Below are 21,491 nucleotides of genomic sequence, written 5' to 3'. Positions count from 1 at the left end.
TCGTTTCATTTTTGTGGTTCGAATCGCAAGGATTCGTACGAGAACCACTGCTTGATTACTGTGCAATAAAATTATATCAGTAAATATATAAATGGATTAAAAAATTACAGAAAGATCCGGAACCGGGATAAATTTTATCTGAAGGACAGTAGTCAACCTGTATCTTATCTATTATTGAATGGAGTTATTTAATATAGGTAAGAGGTTTAAATAGTGAACATTAAACACTCTTTGATAAAAATAGCAATTTAAGCCTTTCTTTGCGTAATCCCGAAATGTTAATTCTCCATTCCAACTGCTCCACATAAATTCTAGCGATTTGGTCTTACTCGTAAGCAATAAAAATATAATCCCCTAGTTTATGATTTTCTCCATTCTCATCACTTATCTGTTTGGTAGTGTACTGGTATCGTAAAGAAGAATGATCTGTTTATCAGTCACTATCGGTGATAAATACGGGATCAGTGAGCATAGTACGTAGTTAGACAATGCCACCTGCACCTTATCTCTTATTAGAAAGTCGTAATGGGAGGTTAGTTTGGACGGTGAACGCCGGCCAAAAATTGCTATCTGACGGTAGACGGCTAAATTTTCAGTGGCTACGCGATGGTTGACAGTTGCAGGGAAAAGCATTTACTCCTTTAAATTTTTTATTGTAAGGAGAGACTATATATGTTGATCCTGCTATCAGAGATTAAAGGAGATTACGCAACTGAACAAAGCTAAACAACCAGTGTGTTATCTCTTATTCGACAGGGTTTATATAAATACTTGCTACAATTAGAGGTTTACCAAACAACAATCATTGAAACACGTTTGTTGACGTTTGCAACACAAACCACGGAATGTCCCTAGCCAAGATTTTTCCGGTACATTGTTTTTTGGAATGCTAGCTTGAAACACCACAACCCGGTTGATTTAACTCTTCGCCTATGATGAGACGGAAATGATGTGGGAGGGGGTGGTGGGTGAGTAGGTGGGATGAACTGTACTTACGTACAACTTTAGCTTCTCGAGATGTTTGGTTAAAATAGATCATTTTCCGTACCGTCCTTCAGATCGAACCTTTGAAATCTGTACCCTATTTCTCAGACTTCAGCCGGAAGCAATATAATTTCTAAAGTGTATCAGTCTTGTAGTGCCTTGTAAGACTGAAATGCGTTTCCCTCCTATTTCAAACAATAAAAGGCAAAATATGTACCCTTTTAGGTTAGGGTGACAGAAGCCTGTGTAGCTTACACAGCGGAATATGCTCCATCCCCAACCCCGCAACCCCTCCCCCCTCTCAACGTCCCCACTCCCGGGTCCAGTGTTGCGGGGGGTAGCAGGAGATTTAACACAAACAATTAAAAAAATTCTCTCACTGTTTTGCCGCGGCTACTGATGATAAAATAATGACACTTTAATCATTTGCGTTTAGCCTTTGGCTGCGATTCTTTCCCCCCTCAGCTCTGTTCCTGGGCAATTACTGGTTAGCTGGCCACATAGTTTTACCATTTCCTAGCGTCAATTCGATCGATCGTTGGGATACACTTTCGGTTATGTCCACTTTGGTGAAAAGCGAATTTTGAAAGTCACTTAAGTTGCAGTTTAAATATTAGCGTATTAAAAGAAAAGGCCCTTTAAATCTACAAAGCAAACGAGCCACGTGGGAGGGAAAAACCCGCCAAATAATTAAGTCTGACCCGGGAACACACGTATTGTTGCGCGTCAATGACGTCACGCCTCACTAATTACGGCTAAAATACTGCGGTTGACACTAGATGTCAACTAGATGGACCGCATAAGTAAGGGACAAGTTGATGTGTGCTTTGATATTGTCCACTGGACGTTTATCAGACGATGAGATAACTCAAGCCGCATTTTTGGCCGAGGCTCCGCTGTTCTGCACTTCAAAGCTCTTTCTCAAGGATTTCTGTCATCAACACTTGAACTTTACGATCAAGTGGAAGGGAAATAATCGTACACGAACGCCCAAGGTAGTGTAACATTGGCTTAATTTCACGCACGGGCTTCGAGTGCTCTTCCTTCATCGATCAAAAAGCCATGAACGGCTATCGTCGACAATCGTTTTGTGGTTTTGCCCCTTCCGTAGAGAGAATGAAGGACGAACGGTACGGCCGCGTCAAGGCAAGGAAATATTCCGAGGCTAGCATAAAGCATAAAATAAACAGGCCGCCAAATGAAAGGAACCTAGGAGTGTTGAGGAGGGCTTCTTCCTTACCGGACTGTCAAGAAATGGCAAGGATGCACTCGAAAAGGCCAACGCGCAGTAAGGAGATAGTTTCGGATCCTCCGCCAAATGGGTTGAAGAGGACAAGAAGTGTGTCGTTCGCTCCTGAAGTCGTCTTTTTCACTGCGGTCACCGACAACGATGTAGATGAGCTAACGAGAATTATGCAAAAAGACGAAATCGATGTGAATCACCAGAGTCCGTCTGGACTCACAGCGTTACATTACGCGGCCGCAGAAGGGAGCTTCGAATGCCTTCAACTGCTGATTGATTTCGGGGCTGAAGTGGAGTTGCTGGACTCGCAAGGGTGCTCCGCGCTGGATTTCGCGGTGCGCGGGGGGCATTTCGACTGCGCGTCGTTCCTTATCAAAGCGGGGGCCGAAATCAAGAAGATTGTAAATGGTTTGTGATGGTCGAGAGTGGTGCACTGATTAGAGCAGAGAGCAATCAGAAGAATGCAGCGTGCTAATTGTTCACAACTTAAAACCCTATCTCTCATCGTATTGTGAGATCTAAAAATAAACCTTAGACGCCTATATGCACTTCTTGGAATTTCAAGGAATGGAAGAGACACGTGCTAGAAAATGTGGTCATTGAGTCGACCATAATTCAGTTTTTTAATCTTCTTTCTGCTTTTGCCTCGCAGATTTATTTGTACAGTTTTAGTCAAGTGACATGCTTTTGTCCTGTAAAAGCCGCACTAAACATTCCAGGCATGTTTAAATTAGCATCTGGTTTGTTAATGAGACTTCTATTTGTAGAATAGAAACGATTTACGGGAATACGGAAACCCCCAATGAGTGTTTAATCTACTTCTGCTGTGAAAACCGCTTGTAGAATCGCTGGATACCGTTTGTGTTGATTTAAAGGCTTGCGCGAGGTGGGCTTTAAGCGGAAAGGTCACCCTTAATGGCACACATGCCTGTACAGGAATTACTAAATATTTGCGATATGTCAACTGCAATAAATAGCGTTGAACCTTTCTAGAGGAGGTCACTTTTCAGCTTGTTTACACAAAGCTCTGCGCCGAAATTAAAGACGGACGAAACAAAAACAAACTGCGGATAGATCTTAAGTAATTCTTTTATAAAACAATGCGTTGGCAGTTTCAATGGTTGCTAATTCCATCGACTCTTTGGAGCGCGAGTACAACATTGTTTGAGGTTCAGTTTTAGCGCAGAGATAGAAAAACATATTCAAGTAATTCATCATTGAAGAGGTTTTGTGTCAAGGTCTTTTTATTGAGTTACTTAATGGTTAGGCCATTACGAGTAAAAAGATTGTGGTTATGCTTATTGTTTAAGTAATAACAGACCAGAAAATACGTTTTTGTTCGCATTGTCTCTAAAGGCGACAAAAGAATATTTTAAGAACCTCTTCTTTTATTGTGCTAAAAACATTTGTAAAAGATTCCAAAATGACTGGGATAATTGAGTTTGTGTTTTCCCATAACAGGGTAACTTTATTGACTTTCAGACTGGTTTGTGATTAAGGTAAAATCGAAAGGGAAATTGCCAAATAAAGAATTAATCAAGATCAGATTTGGTCTGTTGATTTCGAAAAGGTATTATATTTTTTATAGTTGAGTTGTGTTTGAAAGTAATTAAGTTTGAACAGTAGAGCCCGGCGGCAAGAGCTTTTTCAAACACTGCAAAAAATTGGTTATCATAAATAAACAGACCGATGTTTTAGATCAGCATCACAATTTTCTTACGACCATTTTCAAATATTTGGTTTGATTATTTTTGAGAGATTTTGTATTCAAATCAAGGTCTCTAAGGTCTCTACAGGTCTCAGCTATATCAAAGCTTTTTAAGTCTTTCGCAATTCTCTTTCGCGGCCCGAACAGAACAAGTTGAATTGGTTGGAAAATGAAAGGAAACAGTTCAGATTCAATCTGCACGGATGAGCTCGATGAAGTATTCGTTCCGTTGAAAGAATTTCAATCGATCATTATTTTTCTTTGCTGATAAAATTAAGATTACGGTTATTAGCTATCATTAATAGATCGATTTGCATCGTTGTTGACCAGTTACATTTCTAGCTATTTCTCTGCCTGTCATACACAAAAATAGCCCAACAAAGACACACTTTTGTATAATCGTATACGATTAGCGATTTGGCCAATGAAAGCGAGTTATCTTCGTGGTATAAAGGATGAAGAGTCTTAGGATTTTATCTCTGGCTTAGCAAAGGCTAAAAATATTTAGAAATCCTTCTTCTTTAAATGAATTTTGCACATGTTGAGGTAAAGAAAATATTGATCATCTATGAAGGCGAAAATCCTTCGTGAGAGATTTGTCAACAACGGAAGATAAAAGTATACATTGTTACATTCCCCTGACAAAATGCTTCCATCTGTTTCTAAGACAGTTTTAATTATCATGGGAAACTGGATTTTAAGCAGAGAAAATTCCAACCAGAGTAGGAATTACATGAATCCGTGTACTTCACTTATTCGTGATCGGCTGCGATCATAAAAAAAAAAAACGCCGGAAAAGGGATTTAGTCAGCTCAATGTTCATCGATAATAAGAATAAAGGTCAAACACCCAGGATTTTTGCTTAGCATAGTGGGCTTCAACCACAGAACAGAGTCGATAGAATGGTTACATAACACAAAACACCCCAAACAAACATCTGTTTACAAACCTGTAATTCGTTGATCACATGGCCATGTACGAGTAGCACCACTTGTGCCTGTCCAATGAATTAGCGATTTTATCAACATTTTAGAAAGATGGCAAATTTGTTAATTAGCTAGTCACTTGGTTCGAGTGTCTAATTTTTAAAATATTTTAAAGGACAGTGGCATGCACTCGAAATTCTAGGGCTTCTTTGTGGTTTTAAAAATGGTAAAATTTGTTGAAGAACATTGCTGTTGTGCAAATCCATACAGGACGATGAATCGCATAGCTCTAGATATCGCAAAGCCGGCCGTTATTTCATCATTAACTTTTACACTCTAAAGCTAGACTATTTTTGTTACTGCAATTAATTACAGCGCTGTGTTCGGCACGTTCCTAATACACTGTAGTTGACGGATAGCCTGCACCTTTAGGGTGCGTTTCTTTGGGAAAATCCAAAATGGATCATTGATCTCGATCACACGGATCTTTGCTCCCAGAACGAGATCCCGGATTTTGCCTGACACCCCGCACATTTCGCACAGTACATAATTCAGCACAAATTATGTCGAGTTCCCCAATGTATCCGCTCAATTAGCACATCTACCACACGTCGAAGTGATCTCTGGTAGCACATGTGGGAGGCATCTGAGGCGGATGAGCGAGATCGTGCATTCACTCGGACATTCGTCCTCGTGGCCACAGTGGCTGTTCGCCTGTCCCGTTTTGTCTCTCTTCTGGCTCCGTTTCCTCGTGTTTGTTGTCCCCTCCTGTTGGCAGTGTTACGAGCGAACCTGTATTTCACAGCAGCCGCTGGGCCAGGTACTTTTTCGTCCTTTCCCAAGACGCACGGATCATGAATCCTATCCGGATTCAGATTGTTCCACTCGAAGTGGGATTCTTTCGTCAGATTCCATTTTCGGATATAGGTAAGACGCAATCCGTTTTGGATCAGAATCCGGATTTGGATTCCCAAGAAACGCACCCTTAGTCTCAGCGATTTACCTCAACTGATTGCTACCGCAGTATCCCTAGATGGCAAATCCCTTTCTCCAAACAAACACTTTAAATTTTCGCCATATTTTTGAAGTAGCTCTCTATTAAATTTCCGAAATGTTTCTTCTTACATTTGAAGACGGGAGCTAAAAACAAAAAACACAAGTTTTTACTGAATTGCTCTTATCTCGCACAAGAAACTGAAACAGCTGTGATCTAGAGACTGTACCCGTCATGGCGATTTCATTTCATAATTTTCCTACATTCGTTTTTTATTTACACTTGCTGATTTCCTTTCAGCGTCACAAAAAATGCGATGAAATTTCAGAGGCTAGTAATTAATAATAATTAATGGTGACCACAGGCACAGATTTTGTTTGTATGCTTGTATGGAAAATTCTTTCAATCAAATAATGTTTTAGTACATTGAATAGCTTGGCTCTCTTAGAGACGGTCCCAAACAAAATTCTGTGGTAATAAAAAACATATGATTTCAGTATGTTTAGAACTGATTAATTAATTCGTAATTTGTTTGGTTTACAGAACTAGGGTCTCAGGCGATCCCAAATTCTTTCGACCCTTGTACTCCCAAAGCCAAAGCTTCGGTTCATTTGGTTCTAAATTTGTATAAAACTGAGTCTGTGGATGGAAGCCAAGTGTGTGACCATTCAAATGAAAACTAACGAGCAGCACTTTCACGTGATTAAAAAATTGCATTCAGTATTTTGCAAAGTGAAATTTGTGATTAGTAAATGATAAAAAAAATAGATACCTGACTGGCTTGACTTCATGCCTGTTCGAAAAATCGCCAGTGACAAGGTCAGCTGATTGGTTAAGATTTGTAAAGAAACAAACCATTATACCTCTAAGAAAAGAAAAGAAATTATGCACGAGTGGTGATGTGTGTGTGATGATTTGTTACTCCTAATGGGGCATTGAAAATATAAGCAGATCCTCTACGCTTTTTTAGGAGAATCTATTAACTCTGTCGCCCTTTTTTCAGCAGAAATCAAACACATTTTGTTTTATTTTTGTATTTTTATTCAATGACTCAGTTTATATTGGATTGCTGTTTACGAGGTATTTAATCGCGGTTTATCGTTGTCACGGTAAAGTCGATTTCCCTGAAAAAAACATATATTAGACTACAACTGGTAGTAGACTACAACTGGTATAATGACTACTGACTACTGGTAGTCAACTGGTATAAGCTACTGGTAGTAGACTACTACTGGTAGTAGACTACAACTGGTATAATTTCATATCGATCCGATTATGGAAAGACCAAAAAACCAAAAAGCTGATTGAATCACTCCCCCGCCCGCCATTATGTTAGATATGGTCTGGAAAAGGCTGTTTCGGGCACCGGTTTGGAGACATTTTGTTTGTAAGGCTTGCAAACTGAGTTATACCGACATTGTATATCTTCTCTGGGTACAATTTAAAAAAACTATATCATTCATTGATAAAAAAATGCTTCTACATACAAACATATTGTCTACATGCTTCAGCAGCTTCATTCTTTTTTCCATCTTATGCCGGGTGTTATCATTTTATAATTACTTTTTGAAGACAATTCTCAGCTGGGATTACTGGACAACGCCTATCATTAGCACACTAAATTTGCTGCAGTAATAATTTTTTTCTATCAAAGATCTCGATCACTAGTGATTCGCGGTTTCTTTTTTGATCATTCATTGACAAAAAACTTATACATACAAACATATTGTCAACATGCTTCATTCTCTTTTTCCTTTTCCTTCCTTTTTCTTAAATTTGCTGCAGAAATCATTTTTCTATTAAAGATCTCGATCATTAGTGTTTCGCGGTTTTTTTTTTCTTAGTAGTACTTTGGGTGTCAACCTCAATGACATCGGCATTAAAATTTTGATTTGAGTCAAGGATTCTGCAGACCACCGCAAAGCATTAACTGTCCAACAAATGACAATCCCATCTTAACTCCTTCGGGCTCCAAGGTGAGGAGGTGAAGGGATCGAGGGAGCCTGTTCTCATAGTAGCATGGTCCTCCATAATAAACTGCTGAAACCGCAATGCGGGGGTCAAAGACCTTAGCTTCAGGGTTTGTTTTATACAACCGAAAAAATGTCATTCTTGTGTATTTATTTTCATTTGTTCTGGAACGAACAATAAAAAGATAATCGTCTCGGCTACTACTCGAAGAAAAAACGATAATCTGTCTTTATTTGTCTAGTCCCCTTCCGTCCCAGTATTTGGCAATGTGTTCACTTTTGATTTTTCCGTCTGAAATTGAATGAGAGAGTGCAAAAATACCTATAAAGTAGCTTAAATGGACGCTTATGATGATAACGTGGGGCTTGAAAAAACATCGATAAATGGAAAGCAAACATCTTCACGATCTTGTCTGATCAATCTATCAAGCCGGCTAAAGGAGATTTAGTTAACGTAATGAGTCGGTTTAGCACCCTTACCGCTAATCTAAGGTTTGAGTGGACCTCCGTGAACTGCAGCGCTTGTGATCAATGAAGACCATTTGCTTATTCAGTCTTCTCTTTTTGGCCAACTTACGCGATAAGCGGCAATTAATGTCACGAGCGTGGGAAAAAGAAAAAACTGAGTTCCCGAGAATCAAACCCATGACCTGTCAAGCACCGGGTGGGCTCTATCCAATTAATGCTAGCTCGTAGACAATCACTAGAATGATCTAATACCAAAGAATTGAGTCAACTAATTATAACAAGATACTGAAAAGTTATGAGGAAAAATGACAGTAGAACTTAACCCCAAACCCCCGGCAAAATCAATAAATCACCTTCATCGCGAGCCAGAGATCATCAATGAATAATGTCTCGAGTAGCTTCTTCGCTGAACATGAACATCTTAGGAATCTTTTAAAATGTCATGACTTTCTTGTGCCATCATTGACCGGTGACTGTACTAAAAATATGACGGGTTGCTACAGTTTAATCGAATTTTCTTATTTAGGAATATGTTTTTTCAAACAAATGCATTCATTCCCGATGATTTCGGACGGAAAAACAAAGAAAGTCAGACCACGTGTAGGGTCAGTCGGCCTCGCCTTCATGAAGAATTCGAAAGAACAGACATCGTAAATTAAAAGATAATACAAAAATACTCTTGAGCTCTTTTGGTGAGCATGCTTTCGTGCAATTCATTTGTATTTACCCCGAGTTAAGATCCCATTTTACAGCTACATTGAGTTATGAGGCTGTCTGTAGCGATAGCACTTTTTGTGTGTACGCAAAACGGACCTATTATGTACAGGCTGTTTCCGAGATCGAGAGCATATTACAGACGGGCGGAGATGGAGGGGGATTTTCATTCGATGGGGCATTTTGTCATCAACGAATTAAAATAAACTTATTGCCCGCTGATGACCTTATAGGCTTTAAGGTACTGGGGGATTCTTATCGGGCGCTAGCTCGGTACAGACATTCCATAGGTGCGAATCTGTGGGACCAGAGAGAGAGAAGCCTTTATTTAAATAGGGTTACTCCATCAGCTTTTACAATAAAATCTGTTATCCTTAGAGGCCCTAGTGAAAAGTAAAGCGTGTGTCAGAATATAAGTATCTCGGTGTCGTCTTAGACGATGCCCTCTCGTAGAATGCCCATGTTAAATATGTTTTGGGCAAGGCTGGCAAGAGATTGGGCATGTTGAGTCGGATAAGATGCGATGTCACCACAAACACTGCAAATATCATCTATAAGTCATTCATTATACCAGTACTTGACTACTGTGACACGGTGTGGTATCCAGAAAGGTATCCAGATGAGTGGAAATATGTTTGGCTTATGTAAGTTGGTGTTGGTGTACGAATTCATTTCGGATAGAACAAGACTGACACACTAGTGATAATAATAATGATAATCAATTTATATAGCGCATTTTTCATATGTAATGTTCAAATGCGCTGTACACATACTGTAATTTACTACACAAAGGCCAGACCACAACACCGGGAACTTCATGCCCTACTCTTTGCGAATAGTGTGTGGGTTCTTTAACGTCCCCTGTTATAAGACTGAAGATACAGGAGACGAGACCTACGGTTTATCGTCCTTTTCCGAGAAGACTAGAATGTCTAACCATTTGCAGATGTAATTACAAAGGCAGCACATTCTCCTCAGTTATTTTAAGACCCTGAGTGTTGGTCCGGTCTGGAGTTCGAACCCACGACCTCCCGCACAGCAGTACGGCGCTCTACCAACTGAGCTAACCAGGCGGCGGTGCAGCAGCTCTCGCAAGCTTGTAATTCTACTGGTCCTCTAGTGTAACAGTGAAAACTGTTGGGGGGGGGGGGGGGGGGAGTTGTTCCTGTTGTTTGCTCTGTTGTTCTCTAGCAGGGTAGTCAGCGCAGTCATTTATTTGAGACCTTGCGAGAATAGCCTGTTCCAGGTTCCTCTCGGTAGTTATGGGAGAGCGAAAGTCCCCCCTCGTTTTTTTCTCGCTCGCCCGCGTTTTTCGCTTTCCCTTTCAACTACCGAGAGCCTGGAACAGGCTATTAGAACTGTTCTTCGACCCGCCTATAATAGACTGCCAAAGAACGCATGTTTTACGACAGGGCATATGTGAGGATTGTTCGAGAATGTGACTCTAGATAATAAAAGCACGTCTAAATGTCAAAATGCGGAAATTAAAGTTTACGTAAGGTATACTCAAGATACTCTTCTCTTATCAACTGCAGTTAATTATAGAGTCGGGTCGGAGTTGCCTGTCTGAATACCAAGCGGTAACTAAAAAGGAAGAGTTTGGGTAGTGTTTATTGTAACTGGAGTTACTGTGTGATAGAAATTCAGCCTGTTCATAGAGATTGTTCCGCACTCGGAGAATGTTCAGTGTCAAAAAAGGGCGAATGTTAGCCATAAACACAAGGAAAAGCTAACAACTGAAAGACACATTGTTTCAATCTGATCTAGTTGCGTAGGCGAGGGGTGTGACTCTTGTAAAGCATCAAGGCTGATTAAAATTGTCTTTATCAGGAAAACCCTAATTTAATTGAAATGAAAGGAAATTAAAATTTACTTATCACTAACCAGTAATAGCAGATATAGAGCGAGTGCTGGTGTGACGTCACAGACAGCTCGATGTTTGAAAAAAATTCGTTGTGATATGTTGTTCCATACATGAATGAATCTAACAATGGGAAAATATTAACAGCGAGAGAAAAATTCACAAAAGAACGAAACTTTACGACACGAAAATCTAGGCAAGAAATGTAATTCGCGATAAGGCGTCTCAGTATTAAAATAGAACGGGAGCGGAAATTAAGGCTGATTTAAGATACTTAAAATGTCCTTCACTTGTCAGATCTCTATGCTGAACGGAGTACGAGAAGCTAATCTGGAGATAAAAAGTAAAAAAACGTAGATAGAATTAAAGTTTGTGACGATCGCGAAACTGGAAGCACGAATGAAATTAGACTGTCCACAGCCTCTCGATTTTTCAACGCAAAAAAGCTCTGGCGTCAGGTTCTCTCGCCGTTCTCACCGCGCGCTCATCGATCGAAAAAACACGAAAAAATAGAGGGCTGTGGACAGTCTAGAATGACCTATTCTGTGACATTAATTGTTCCATTCACTTCAAATACTGTACCTGAAATCAAAAGCCTTACATATTAAGTGATGGGATGGAAAAACTGGTGAAGTAAGAATTAAGCATCACATGCAAGGTCGGAATGTGATAATAGTAAAAAGTCGAAAAAAGCGTCTGAACATTAAAATAGTACTCAGATTAAATCAAAGTTTATTTAGGAGATACTTAAGGTATTTCTCTCTTATCAGCTTCTCAGTATGAATCGGGTCTGAAGATAAAGAGCGGGTTAATTAAAGACTGCGGTATTTCCAGACAAAGACTTAAACACCAAGATCATGCGAGATTACCGTTTCCTCTCTGTGGCGTGCGATATAGTATTCAATCAAGGTCAAGAAATTTTGATTGTGACAGCAGTTTCTATGGCATTTCCTAGTCACAATAGGCCATTTCCGAGTTACTCTTTGCCATCTATTTCAAAACGAGTCTACGTGCGAAACCATTCAAATGAAAATGAGTTTGATTTGCATGAAAATGGACCTGTAGATGAAACTCATTTTCATGTGAATGGTTTCGCACCTAGACTCGTTTTGAACAGAGGCAAAAAGTAACTCGGAAATGGTCTGTTTTGTAGATAAATCACGTCTATTTCAGCTGGTCGTGGTCTGCGGCTCTCGTTTACCAAAAAAAAAATGAGGGAATAGTGTCTTTAGCAAGAGAAAGGAGGGCGGTTAGGCTCTTATTTAGAAGTGTCATTTTGGCATAAGTACTACGGCGCCCGACAGGCCAGAATAGTAATCAGTTTTGATAACCAAAATTATATTACTGAATGTCCAGAAGTAAATTCCTATTAAGCTAATGGAATCTGGAGCAGTTTCAGTTGCGAAACCACGCTATGATAAAACTAACGTACACGTTTACAATACGGCATGGCAGCACATTTCACTTACGATACGGTATTAGTATTACAAATAAACCATCTGTGCATAAAACCTCACTTGGCTGTTGTTCTAATTTCAATCACTATATGATCCCGGGATATGATGAACGGGAATGTTGCGTTGAGGTAACATAATTAAAAAAGGGTTGATCAGAGATGCATTAAAAAAGAAGTATGCATTTGCAAGCATGCATGCATGCCCGGAGTATCCGATTTTTTCCCGTACATTCACTGTAATTTTACTCGCTCTTGGACCCAACCCCTCCTTCTTCACTGTAATTTTAGTTTCTTGTGGACCAGCAATTTTCCTCATGTAATTTCCTTTGATTCTCCTAACCCATTTGGAAAGACAAAAGCTCGTTAAGATTTCATTCACGGTTAATTGTATTTTCCAACATCGGAATTACCAGTACAGACTGTTTGGGCTTTTGACTGGTGGGCTTATTAGCGCCCTTGTTTTACATGTGTTTCAGTACTGGTGCATTTTTGTTCTTGTCAAAACAACAGCTCATACATATATCCGACTTTCTTTCGTAGTCTTACAACTACCCTTCCCTCTTCTCCCTGTTCCCTTTTCTCCCTCCTGCATTTCCCAACACAATGGCAACCAGTGCGATGAAGGCCCTAGGCCTGTTTATTTCGTCTCGTGATTCTGGAGGTAATTAATCCACGCTGATCACTCATTCCGATGGCAGCTTAGCCTGCGTAGCAGGCGTCGAAAAGGGAGAAAAGAGGGGGTTGGGAAAAGAGAGAAAGGGAGAGGAAGTGGGGCGAGAAGGGGAGGCCTCTTCCTTCTTTCCCCCCACCCTCCCCTCCCTTTCGCCTCCACGCAGGCTAGTAGCCGCCTTTTGATGTCTTGGGGTGGGGGGGGGGGGGGCTAACACTTGTGCCCCTCCTGTCTTCTTTGTTCGTCTCTTTCTTGTGCGTTTTTTTTTTGCGGGTTCGTGCGTTTTCAGTCCCGCTCGTGGAGAGTTCACATTGCGAGGCTCCAGACATATCGGTGGGGCGGTCGCGTTCTCGTTGGCCCGGAATGTCCTCCGTGGGTGGAATAAGTGAACTGCAGAGTTTCCGCTTTTAACGGCGCAGCTTACTTGGCCAGTGGAGTGACAGTCACACTGTTTAGCAAACTTTTTCAGGCGTTCGGTTGCTTGAGAAGCAGCGTGAAAAATAGCGAGTAGAGAAAAGACGAGGGGTTTTGTCTCCCAAAATGAACTCGTTCTTTGGGATATTCATCCCCAAACTGACAGAACACCTTGAACAAGCAGTGTAGGCTCTGTTTTACCATTGTTCTTTTGTTTATTTCGTTCCTGTTTTCCAAACAAAAGTGTTTTTTTCTGCATGTCATTCACCTTCATTTTCGTCAAGAAATAATGACGACTTAAGCGAGTAACTTCCTTTATTTCGGATGAATCTCCTCTCAATTTAAATTTGAGTAAATTAAACTTGGTTTTAAAACACAAAGTGTTCATTTCCAAACCTCAAGTACTTGGGATCCGGCGTATTACACGCAAAATACATCTTACATGAAATTTTAACAGAAAACCGTCACACTGGCTGCAAGTGCCACGATAAATGAATGAAACTATGAAAGACGTATGGGGTACCACGGTTGACATCTTCATTAAGGGACCAGTAGCAGTAATGTCTAGTACTTGACGCAAAAAATGAAGTAAAATGCTTCTGGCAAGAGCTGATCAGAGATGCCAAACAACTTCAGCTTTTGCTGTGTCAACTCGAGATCGAGTATTTCGAGAGTAGTCTTCATTGTGACAACCACAAAAAGTGAAAAGGGTTTAAATTAGCATTAAACGGCTTCCATATTTTTGAATGAGGATATCGCCGCCCTAGATAACAATAAGCAATAGGGTATTGAGTCATACAAAGGATGAATACAGTATTAAATAAAGAAAAAATAATAAAGAAATCTATTTGGAGGTCATTCATTTTAGTAAATGAATATGAATCTCATGCGAAAACTGGTTCGTACATTAATCGACTCAATTGTTATTATATATCACCGTACTTTTTCTTTGTGCCTAGTTTCAATCTGGTCGTTTTATTTATCTTTTATTTTCGCCCCCGCGGTTGTCTGACACAAACGCTGGGAGTTCAAACATGTTGGTGAATGAAAACAGGTTTTTGAGTCACGATTGTTTCAGAAATCATTGCTGTTCTACGGAGCGTGTTGAAAAAGGTCGGTGTTTGCAATGAATGCTTTGGTGACCAATGACAGGTAGGCACTCTCAAGGTCGAATAGCTAAGTGCCTCTAATACGTGTTACTCGAGTAAATATTGGAACATTTAAGGGTGAAGTTTCATTATTTTTAAAATCAAAAGCGCTCCACGGATGCTGAGAATATCTTCGTCAGGACTGTTTAAGAAGACGAAGTCGCGGAATGTCGCGTTTTTTAATAATTGTATTTCTTTCTGTAAAATTGGTTTTCGTGCATTTTAGCGACAGCCAGTCAACGGACTTACAAGATTCTGCCGTCTCAAAACGCGAAGTCGCACCTGAACAAATAGAGGTATGAAAGTTCATATTGTTATAGTTTTTGTTTTGAAATAGTTGGGTAGTTGTTAAAATAATGATGGCCTTAACTTGCCATTGTAAGCCTCTGTGGCGAAAATTCCAGACTGAACGCTGAACGCTAAGAGAGGAACTTACCATGAACCGTATTAATACATACATGCGTACAAGCGGCTTTCTTTCGCCAGCCAGGTTGGGGTATAAACACAATACATTCCGTTAAAGCGCGTATTTCGTTTAGTTAAAAGTCAACTCCATTAGAATCATTAGATATGGTAAAAATATTTTTCTGTCGAAATGAAAAGACTGTAGGTTGACTGAATGATTTGTTTATCGATCTTTTCTTGTTAATCTAAACAACCAGTGCCCCTCTCAAATTATTTTTGAAGAAAGCGAAAGTGCATACACATGCTGGAGAAACTCGCATAGTTATCTTATTTTAGCCAAACTCTGTCAGCTAAGTTTCAAGGCTTTTCTGATGCGCTAACAGGCTACTAAAAATACGATGCGTCCATATAAACATTAAAATCGAAGATGGCGTTTGCCGCGCTTGTATACGCTTCATGCATGTGAATTTTGTTTGCTTTCAATCACGCAACAGTTAACATAATAACACAGCGCCATCCTTGCATTTTTTTTAACTCTAGAAAGCACTCAACCAGTTAATTGGGAGGCACGCTGGCCTAATGGTTAGTGGAGTCCTGAAAGAGCCAGACACTTTATTCTGACAGCGCTTTTATTCACCCAGGAGTATAAACTGAATGGGTGTTTACGAATTAGATGCTAGGCGCTTCCCCTGCGAAGGGAATCCAGCATTAAATCCGCCGGGCAGGAGTAGAAATACCATCTTTTTTATATACTGGCTAAGGCGTGAACCGATTCAGTGTAAATATTACAGAACATTACAGCAAATTCGAAGCAAATGTCATTGATTTCAGAAAACAAAAGATCAAAGGTCGTTTCCCTCTGCCTTGTGCAGTAGCTAAAAAGTAAGGTAGGGTCAAGGCTCGAAACTTCAATTTACGACAGCGCATAAACTAAAATCGCTAAACACGACAACGTTTCTCAGACAATTCAGTCCAACAGCGTCACACATAAGCCAGGGATCAGTAAAGGGAGAAATGGTTCACTGTTGTTAAAAAGACCCACCTGGTTATAAAAAATCCCACAAATAAGTCAATTTATTGACGCGATCCAGTTTTATCACTAATATGTCGATAATGTGTGATAACGAGGCGTACGAAGTTCAGTTCCTTTATGTTTTTGACCTGGCTGATTCAATACGTCCACTTGCTAAATTCCAGTACGAACAAGCGATGTTTTGTCAGTTTCTGACACTAGGGACATACATGGATGATAAGGGTCAGATAGCGTCTGGACGCTAACGAAATGGGGCGGCCACTGGGCGTCCAGTCATCCATCAACTTTCATAGACCACAAGTTACCCATTGGGTACTAGGTCGCACGTGGAACCCAAAAGGTTTTGGGCGATTGCAAGTTGCAGAAATTGTAATAGAAAGCGCACATGAAATTTCAATGAAGCGATGGGAACAATGAAATTTTACTTAAAAAACAAAGTGGAATTATATTAAGAGAATTTCATTAAAATTGACGTAAATTAAACGTAAGTTTAACTAAGGGCATTTTCCATTTGTCTATGCTGGCCGGCCAGACCAGTATATTCGAGAACAGAATTCCGTTCACCGCGTTGTTAGTCAGATTTGTCCGGTCAAATCAGTCAATACATAATATGTTATACAAATTGTTATGGTGGATTTGTGGAAAACTCTCGTGCAAAAGGCCCATTTTTCGGGACAAAGAAAACCACAGGACCGGCCGGCCAGTTCTGACAAATGGAAAGCGCCCTAAGTTACACTTTTCGCAATTATTCCCATCTTGATCTTCAGTAACAAACGCTTCTTTGGCTTCAATTTCCTATGGGATATAAAGGATATAATTGTCTAAAGTACCGGTATAGGGGTATTTACTAGTATGTACAGTTACTTGCTGGCTTGCTGGCTTCCTGACGTCTATACAATTTCACGGAATATCTTCTTGAATGCCTATGACAGTGAATGCCAACAAAAAGGGAATCCCCGAATGATGCCAGTGTAGAATATTACTGACTCTAGTGAGACATCATTCCAGCATAGAGGGAGGGGGGGAGAGGGGGTGGGAAAGAAATAAAAAAAGAAAACAGAGATGTCGTGCAAACGTTTACTCAAGTAAATGTAATGGCATATTGCTACATTTCTATCTTCTCTTTGCTCACGACAGGCAAATTTGGGCTTAGAAGGCACAGCTTATGTTTCGTTTTTGGACTCCTTTCTTGAAGCGAAACGCAAAAGGGAGAAAATCGCTCCAAGAATTCCCTTCTTCCGCAAGAGAAAGATTGTTCCCGGCGGAGTTAAACCTAAAATTGCCAAAGCTCTTGAGGATCACATTGAAGCAATGGAACCTCAGTTTAGGTCAGCATCCTTTCAACAGCTCTGGCAAGAGCTGAAAGAGCCGCTGACAAGTGTAACGAGACCGCGAGACGTAGAAGCATTGGTGGCTGAGCTCGAGCAATGTCAATTAGGTGACCCACAACATACATACGAGTATCCAACAGATATTGACAGTATCAAAAGAGACTTGGTTATTTGTAAAATTGGCGAAATTCTGGAGGACAATGGAGAAGGCTCGCCGGAGAACCAAGGCAATTATGCACACATCTGGAGTCTTCTTAAGGATCCGCTGACCAGCTGCTTCAAGGTCGCAGAACTGTCGTCGTTGATGGAAGACCTACGGCAGTGTCTGCCGCGGTTTGAACTGGCGGGAATTACGTACGAAGTGCCGAGCAAGATGTCCGAGGTACAAAGAGATGTGGTCATTTGCAAAGTCGATGAAGTATTGAATAAACCTTATGATGATGATGATGATGGTTCAGGAAGTGGAGAAGACGTTTAGGAATTGACTTTCTGCTTCGTAGGGACATTGACCTGAACTTGTTCACTTCCTAAACCGCCACAAGTAAAAACTTTCATGTAAATGATAATACGTTAAAGTTTCATCCATAAAATCAAATAAAGGTTTGACAGCGGAAGAGGAAGAGTAAAAATCGAATGAAAGCAACTAAATTGTTATTTGAAATTAAACTACAAAGACTTCAGATATCTGAAGACACACAAATTAATACATGTACTTAGAAGTTCAAGCTTTCCAACTAGAGTACAGATGTATGGTCGGGTTCAAGATCAACCTCGTTCCCAGGACTTTTCCCTTGGTAATTTGGAGGGAAAAGCCTTGGGAACGAGTTGGTTTAGGAATTCCTTGTTTTTGTAGAGAATAGTTAGCGATTCAGCATTAAATGCACTTTTTTCCCATATTAAGAAAGGCAAAAGGCAGAAATGGCCCAAAAAATCGCACGACCTTCTGTTACAATTCGTGATTAATAGTTACAAGCATTTTTTTTGAAAGTTATCAACACAAGCCTTAAATTTGAGTGTTTTTTAAACATCACGAGTGCCTAAAACGGCGGAATTGCACGAGGTCGTGCGAGTTTTGATTTTTTAGCACACTCATCATGCGAACTTCGGAAAGACTAGAAATAGATGCTTCAACGGAAAACATATACAAATTTATTTGTATAGCTCTTCTCCAGTCAGAATGCAGTAATTTTGGTGAGTGATAAGTATCATGATAATAATTATGTTCCTAAAGCGCATTTAACAAAGTCTCAATAGGCCATTTTCAAAAATACCATAATACTCTTTGTTGCCCCTCCAAAATTGTTTTCAATTTCTCTTGCTATTCCAAGAGAAATTGAAAACTATGCTTATGCACAATTTTGGAGGGACAACAAAGAGTATTATGGTATTTTTGAAAATGGCCTATACGGATACAAAACAAATTGGGCATGTTATGTGGTAGTTGAATATAAAAATTTCTAAATCTAGGTGTTTATGGTTTAAAGGAAGAAAATATCGTTCAAGAGTGATTTTCATAGAACTGGAGCCGATGAGAAAATGCACGTTGCCCTAAGCAACAGTTTTTGTTGTTATACGTTAGGAGAGACTGGGAAGAGAAGCGTAGTCTCTTTGTAAAAGGAAAAATGCTACTCTATGGCTCTAGATATCATATTGCGATTTTTAAATATCACTAAATTCGTCAGTTGTTAGGCATTTTATAAAAAAAAATGTTTAATTCGTATGTATGTCGTAAAAGTCCTAGCTGATACAGAATAGATAGATGATAGACACTTTATTAACGTGAAAAAAGCTTAGCTTTACGGCTAGTTTACAGTTATTCCACGAATTAAAAACTTAAAAGCTAAATTAATATAAAAATGCTAACTACTATAAAAATATCATATTTATATTCATAATTATATTCTCAACATTTTATAAATTACATCAGGACAGTGAAACGGACAGACGTACCACCATAGACAAGTCCAAAACGTCCTACATTTTCGAATGTCTAGAATAGAAAAAGAAGGTGCAAAGAACTGGACTTTGGACCCTCTTCCGTTTCTGCTTAGTTGACCCAACCTTCGTTTTATGACATAGGTATTGTAATTGATTTAAAAATAGCAAAAAACAAAAAAAAAACTTGATGACATTGAACGCATGTATTATTACTTAATAATATTGTTACTGAAAACTCAGAGTGTAGTGTATTTTATAGTAAACTCCAACAAAATAAACTCTAAAAAATAATGATGAATTCGGCTTTTCACTATAAAAATGATATATAAAATCGTTCGATTAAAAATCAGTCGAAATTCAGAACGGTTCTGTTTTGTTTTTGACCTGATCTCTCAAATAACCACCCACCCACCCACCCTCCCACGGGAGACAAGTGGAATGAGTGCTTTTTATCCCAAGCTCTGATAACAACAAAGAAAGAAAATATCCTCTTAGAGCTGTCATTCTGGGAGAATTACGAACAGACTTCCCCAACACGAAGCACTTTTTTATGGGGTTAGCTTATTTTTTCAATTCCATGCCTGCAGAGCATTTGATATTTCAACATAAGAAGTATCCACGAGCATTTCTGAAACATATCCCTTCTATCACAACGTTTAGTTTACACTAAACCAAGTCTCGTTCTGTCCCCTTGCCCTGACCATAGGCGTACGGGCCGGGGGGGGGGGGGTGGGGGGCTGCAGCCCCCCCCCTTCCCCCAAATTTTGGGCAACCCAGATTTTTTGGGCAACAAGAGAGATTTGGGTAAAGCCAGTTTTTAAAGAAGCTTCCATTTTTTTTGAAGCGATAGATATTTTCTATTTTAACCTGAAGTTGGCGTGGTAAAGCCAGTCAAATTCACACGAGTCAGTGGTTGCCTAGCACGCAGTGAGTTTCTGGTTGTTAGTGAAGGGGATCATACGTTGATATACATATTTGTATTTTTTTTTCAGTTTGTTGTTGGGCACTGTACTGCACTACACTAGCTGGTGTGGGGTACTCTCAGTCGTAAATTAATTTCCCATACTATTCTAGAGTCTTCCCCGTAGACTACCGCCTTGTCGTGGTGGGGGAGCTTGCGTGCCTCAATGACCTTGAGAGCTATACCATCGGGGGTCTTCCCCCAGCAGGTCTAACCTTGGCGGGCAGGTCAAAGGGTAGAGGCCAGACAAAATGGTAGTCACTGGTCCTCCAGGTTGGGGGTTGGGTGTGCGGCTTATCCCCGCACCCTGTAGAAATAGATGATTACGGAAACCGAAAAGAAAATTGACGAACTCATCACGGGGTGCCGTCGGGCGACATGCAAGCCACCCGATGATAGCTTTCTTAGCTGGAATTCTGGTGTCACGCGTATGACAGCTGCGGGGCAAAGCCACAAGGATCCCCGTAACCTGATCGCCGGGAAAACCGCCCCAAGAGTCCCATGGGCCCGATGAGGATAAGTAAGTACTATTCTAGATTCATATTGTAGATTATTGACTGGAGACTCCCAGATGATCATCAGTGCCACACCAACATCCATAATTCTGACGTAGCCGGAGCTAGGCTCTTAACGAAAGTGCTCGTAAAAAAAGCATTAAATGCTAAAAGAAGTGCTCGTTTTTTTGCCAAAAAAGTGCTAAAATAATGATATGCTATTTTTTAAAAAAAGTGCTCGTGGGTAACATAAAAATGCTCACTTTTTCCGATTTTTTTAAACATAGAATATTACATTTTTCAGATTTTCAGTTTTTCATTTTTCAACAATAAAATGTAACGATCAATGTTTGATGTCAGAGTACGCTCTCGAGCTATCTCTGCCTTGGCTGGCTGACTTCCATTGTTCCTCGATGACAACGTGGATGACGTCATCTTGGAACGAGTGTGATGGACTGGGTATCTAGAAGGCAACCACTGACGTATCAAACCTATTCCCCAGGCCTCCACGGCTCCTTTGACTAAAATGAGGGCTAATGCATCTTTGGACGCCATAAATAAAGTCAGATTGTGCTTTTTAACCGCCGCCTGGTTAGCTCAGTTGGTAGAGCGCCGGACTGCTGTGCGGGAGGTCGTGGGTTCGAACCCCAGACCGGACCAACACTCAGGGTCTTAAAATAACTGAGGAGAATGTGCTGCCTTTGTAATTACATTTGCAAGTGGTTAGACATTCTAGTCTTCTCGGAAAAGGACGATAAACCGTAGGTCCCGTC

At 40.2% G+C, this 21,491-nt stretch overlaps 2 protein-coding genes across 2 annotated transcripts; both read left to right on the top strand.

Moving 5' to 3' along the window:
• Positions 1-1,663: 1,663 nt before the first annotated feature.
• LOC144655432 (uncharacterized) lies at positions 1,664-3,896 on the top strand. The gene has a single exon (XM_078515684.1). It carries the CDS (start codon positions 2,047-2,049, stop codon positions 2,641-2,643), a length of 597 nt encoding a protein of 198 aa, XP_078371810.1. The 5' UTR covers positions 1,664-2,046; the 3' UTR covers positions 2,644-3,896.
• Positions 3,897-14,164: 10,268 nt separating this feature from the next.
• Positions 14,165-19,554, top strand: LOC144655470 (uncharacterized). Its single transcript, XM_078515723.1, has 2 exons — positions 14,165-14,852; positions 17,132-19,554. Exons 1-2 carry the CDS (start codon positions 14,724-14,726, stop codon positions 17,801-17,803), a joined length of 801 nt encoding a protein of 266 aa, XP_078371849.1. The 5' UTR covers positions 14,165-14,723; the 3' UTR covers positions 17,804-19,554.
• The last annotated feature ends 1,937 nt before the right edge of the window (positions 19,555-21,491 follow it).

Source organism: Oculina patagonica, chromosome 5, assembly GCF_052425735.1.
Source record: "Oculina patagonica isolate OP01 chromosome 5, crgOcupat, whole genome shotgun sequence".
NCBI classification, from domain to species: domain Eukaryota; kingdom Metazoa; phylum Cnidaria; class Anthozoa; order Scleractinia; family Oculinidae; genus Oculina; species Oculina patagonica.
Note: the sequence above shows the minus strand (reverse complement) of the source record. Positions and strands in the feature narration are given on the sequence as shown.

What these genes read in the sequence shown, in the direction of transcription:
- LOC144655432 (XM_078515684.1), top strand. Translation starts at nt 2,047, where the DNA reads ATGAACGGCTATCGTCGACAATCGTTTTGTGGTTTTGCCCCTTCCGTA.
- LOC144655470 (XM_078515723.1), top strand. Translation starts at nt 14,724, where the DNA reads ATGTCGCGTTTTTTAATAATTGTATTTCTTTCTGTAAAATTGGTTTTC. An exon ending in TCGCACCTGAACAAATAGAG is followed by an intron (nt 14,853 to 17,131) that starts GTATGAAAGTTC and finishes TGCTCACGACAG; the next exon opens with GCAAATTTGGGCTTAGAAGG.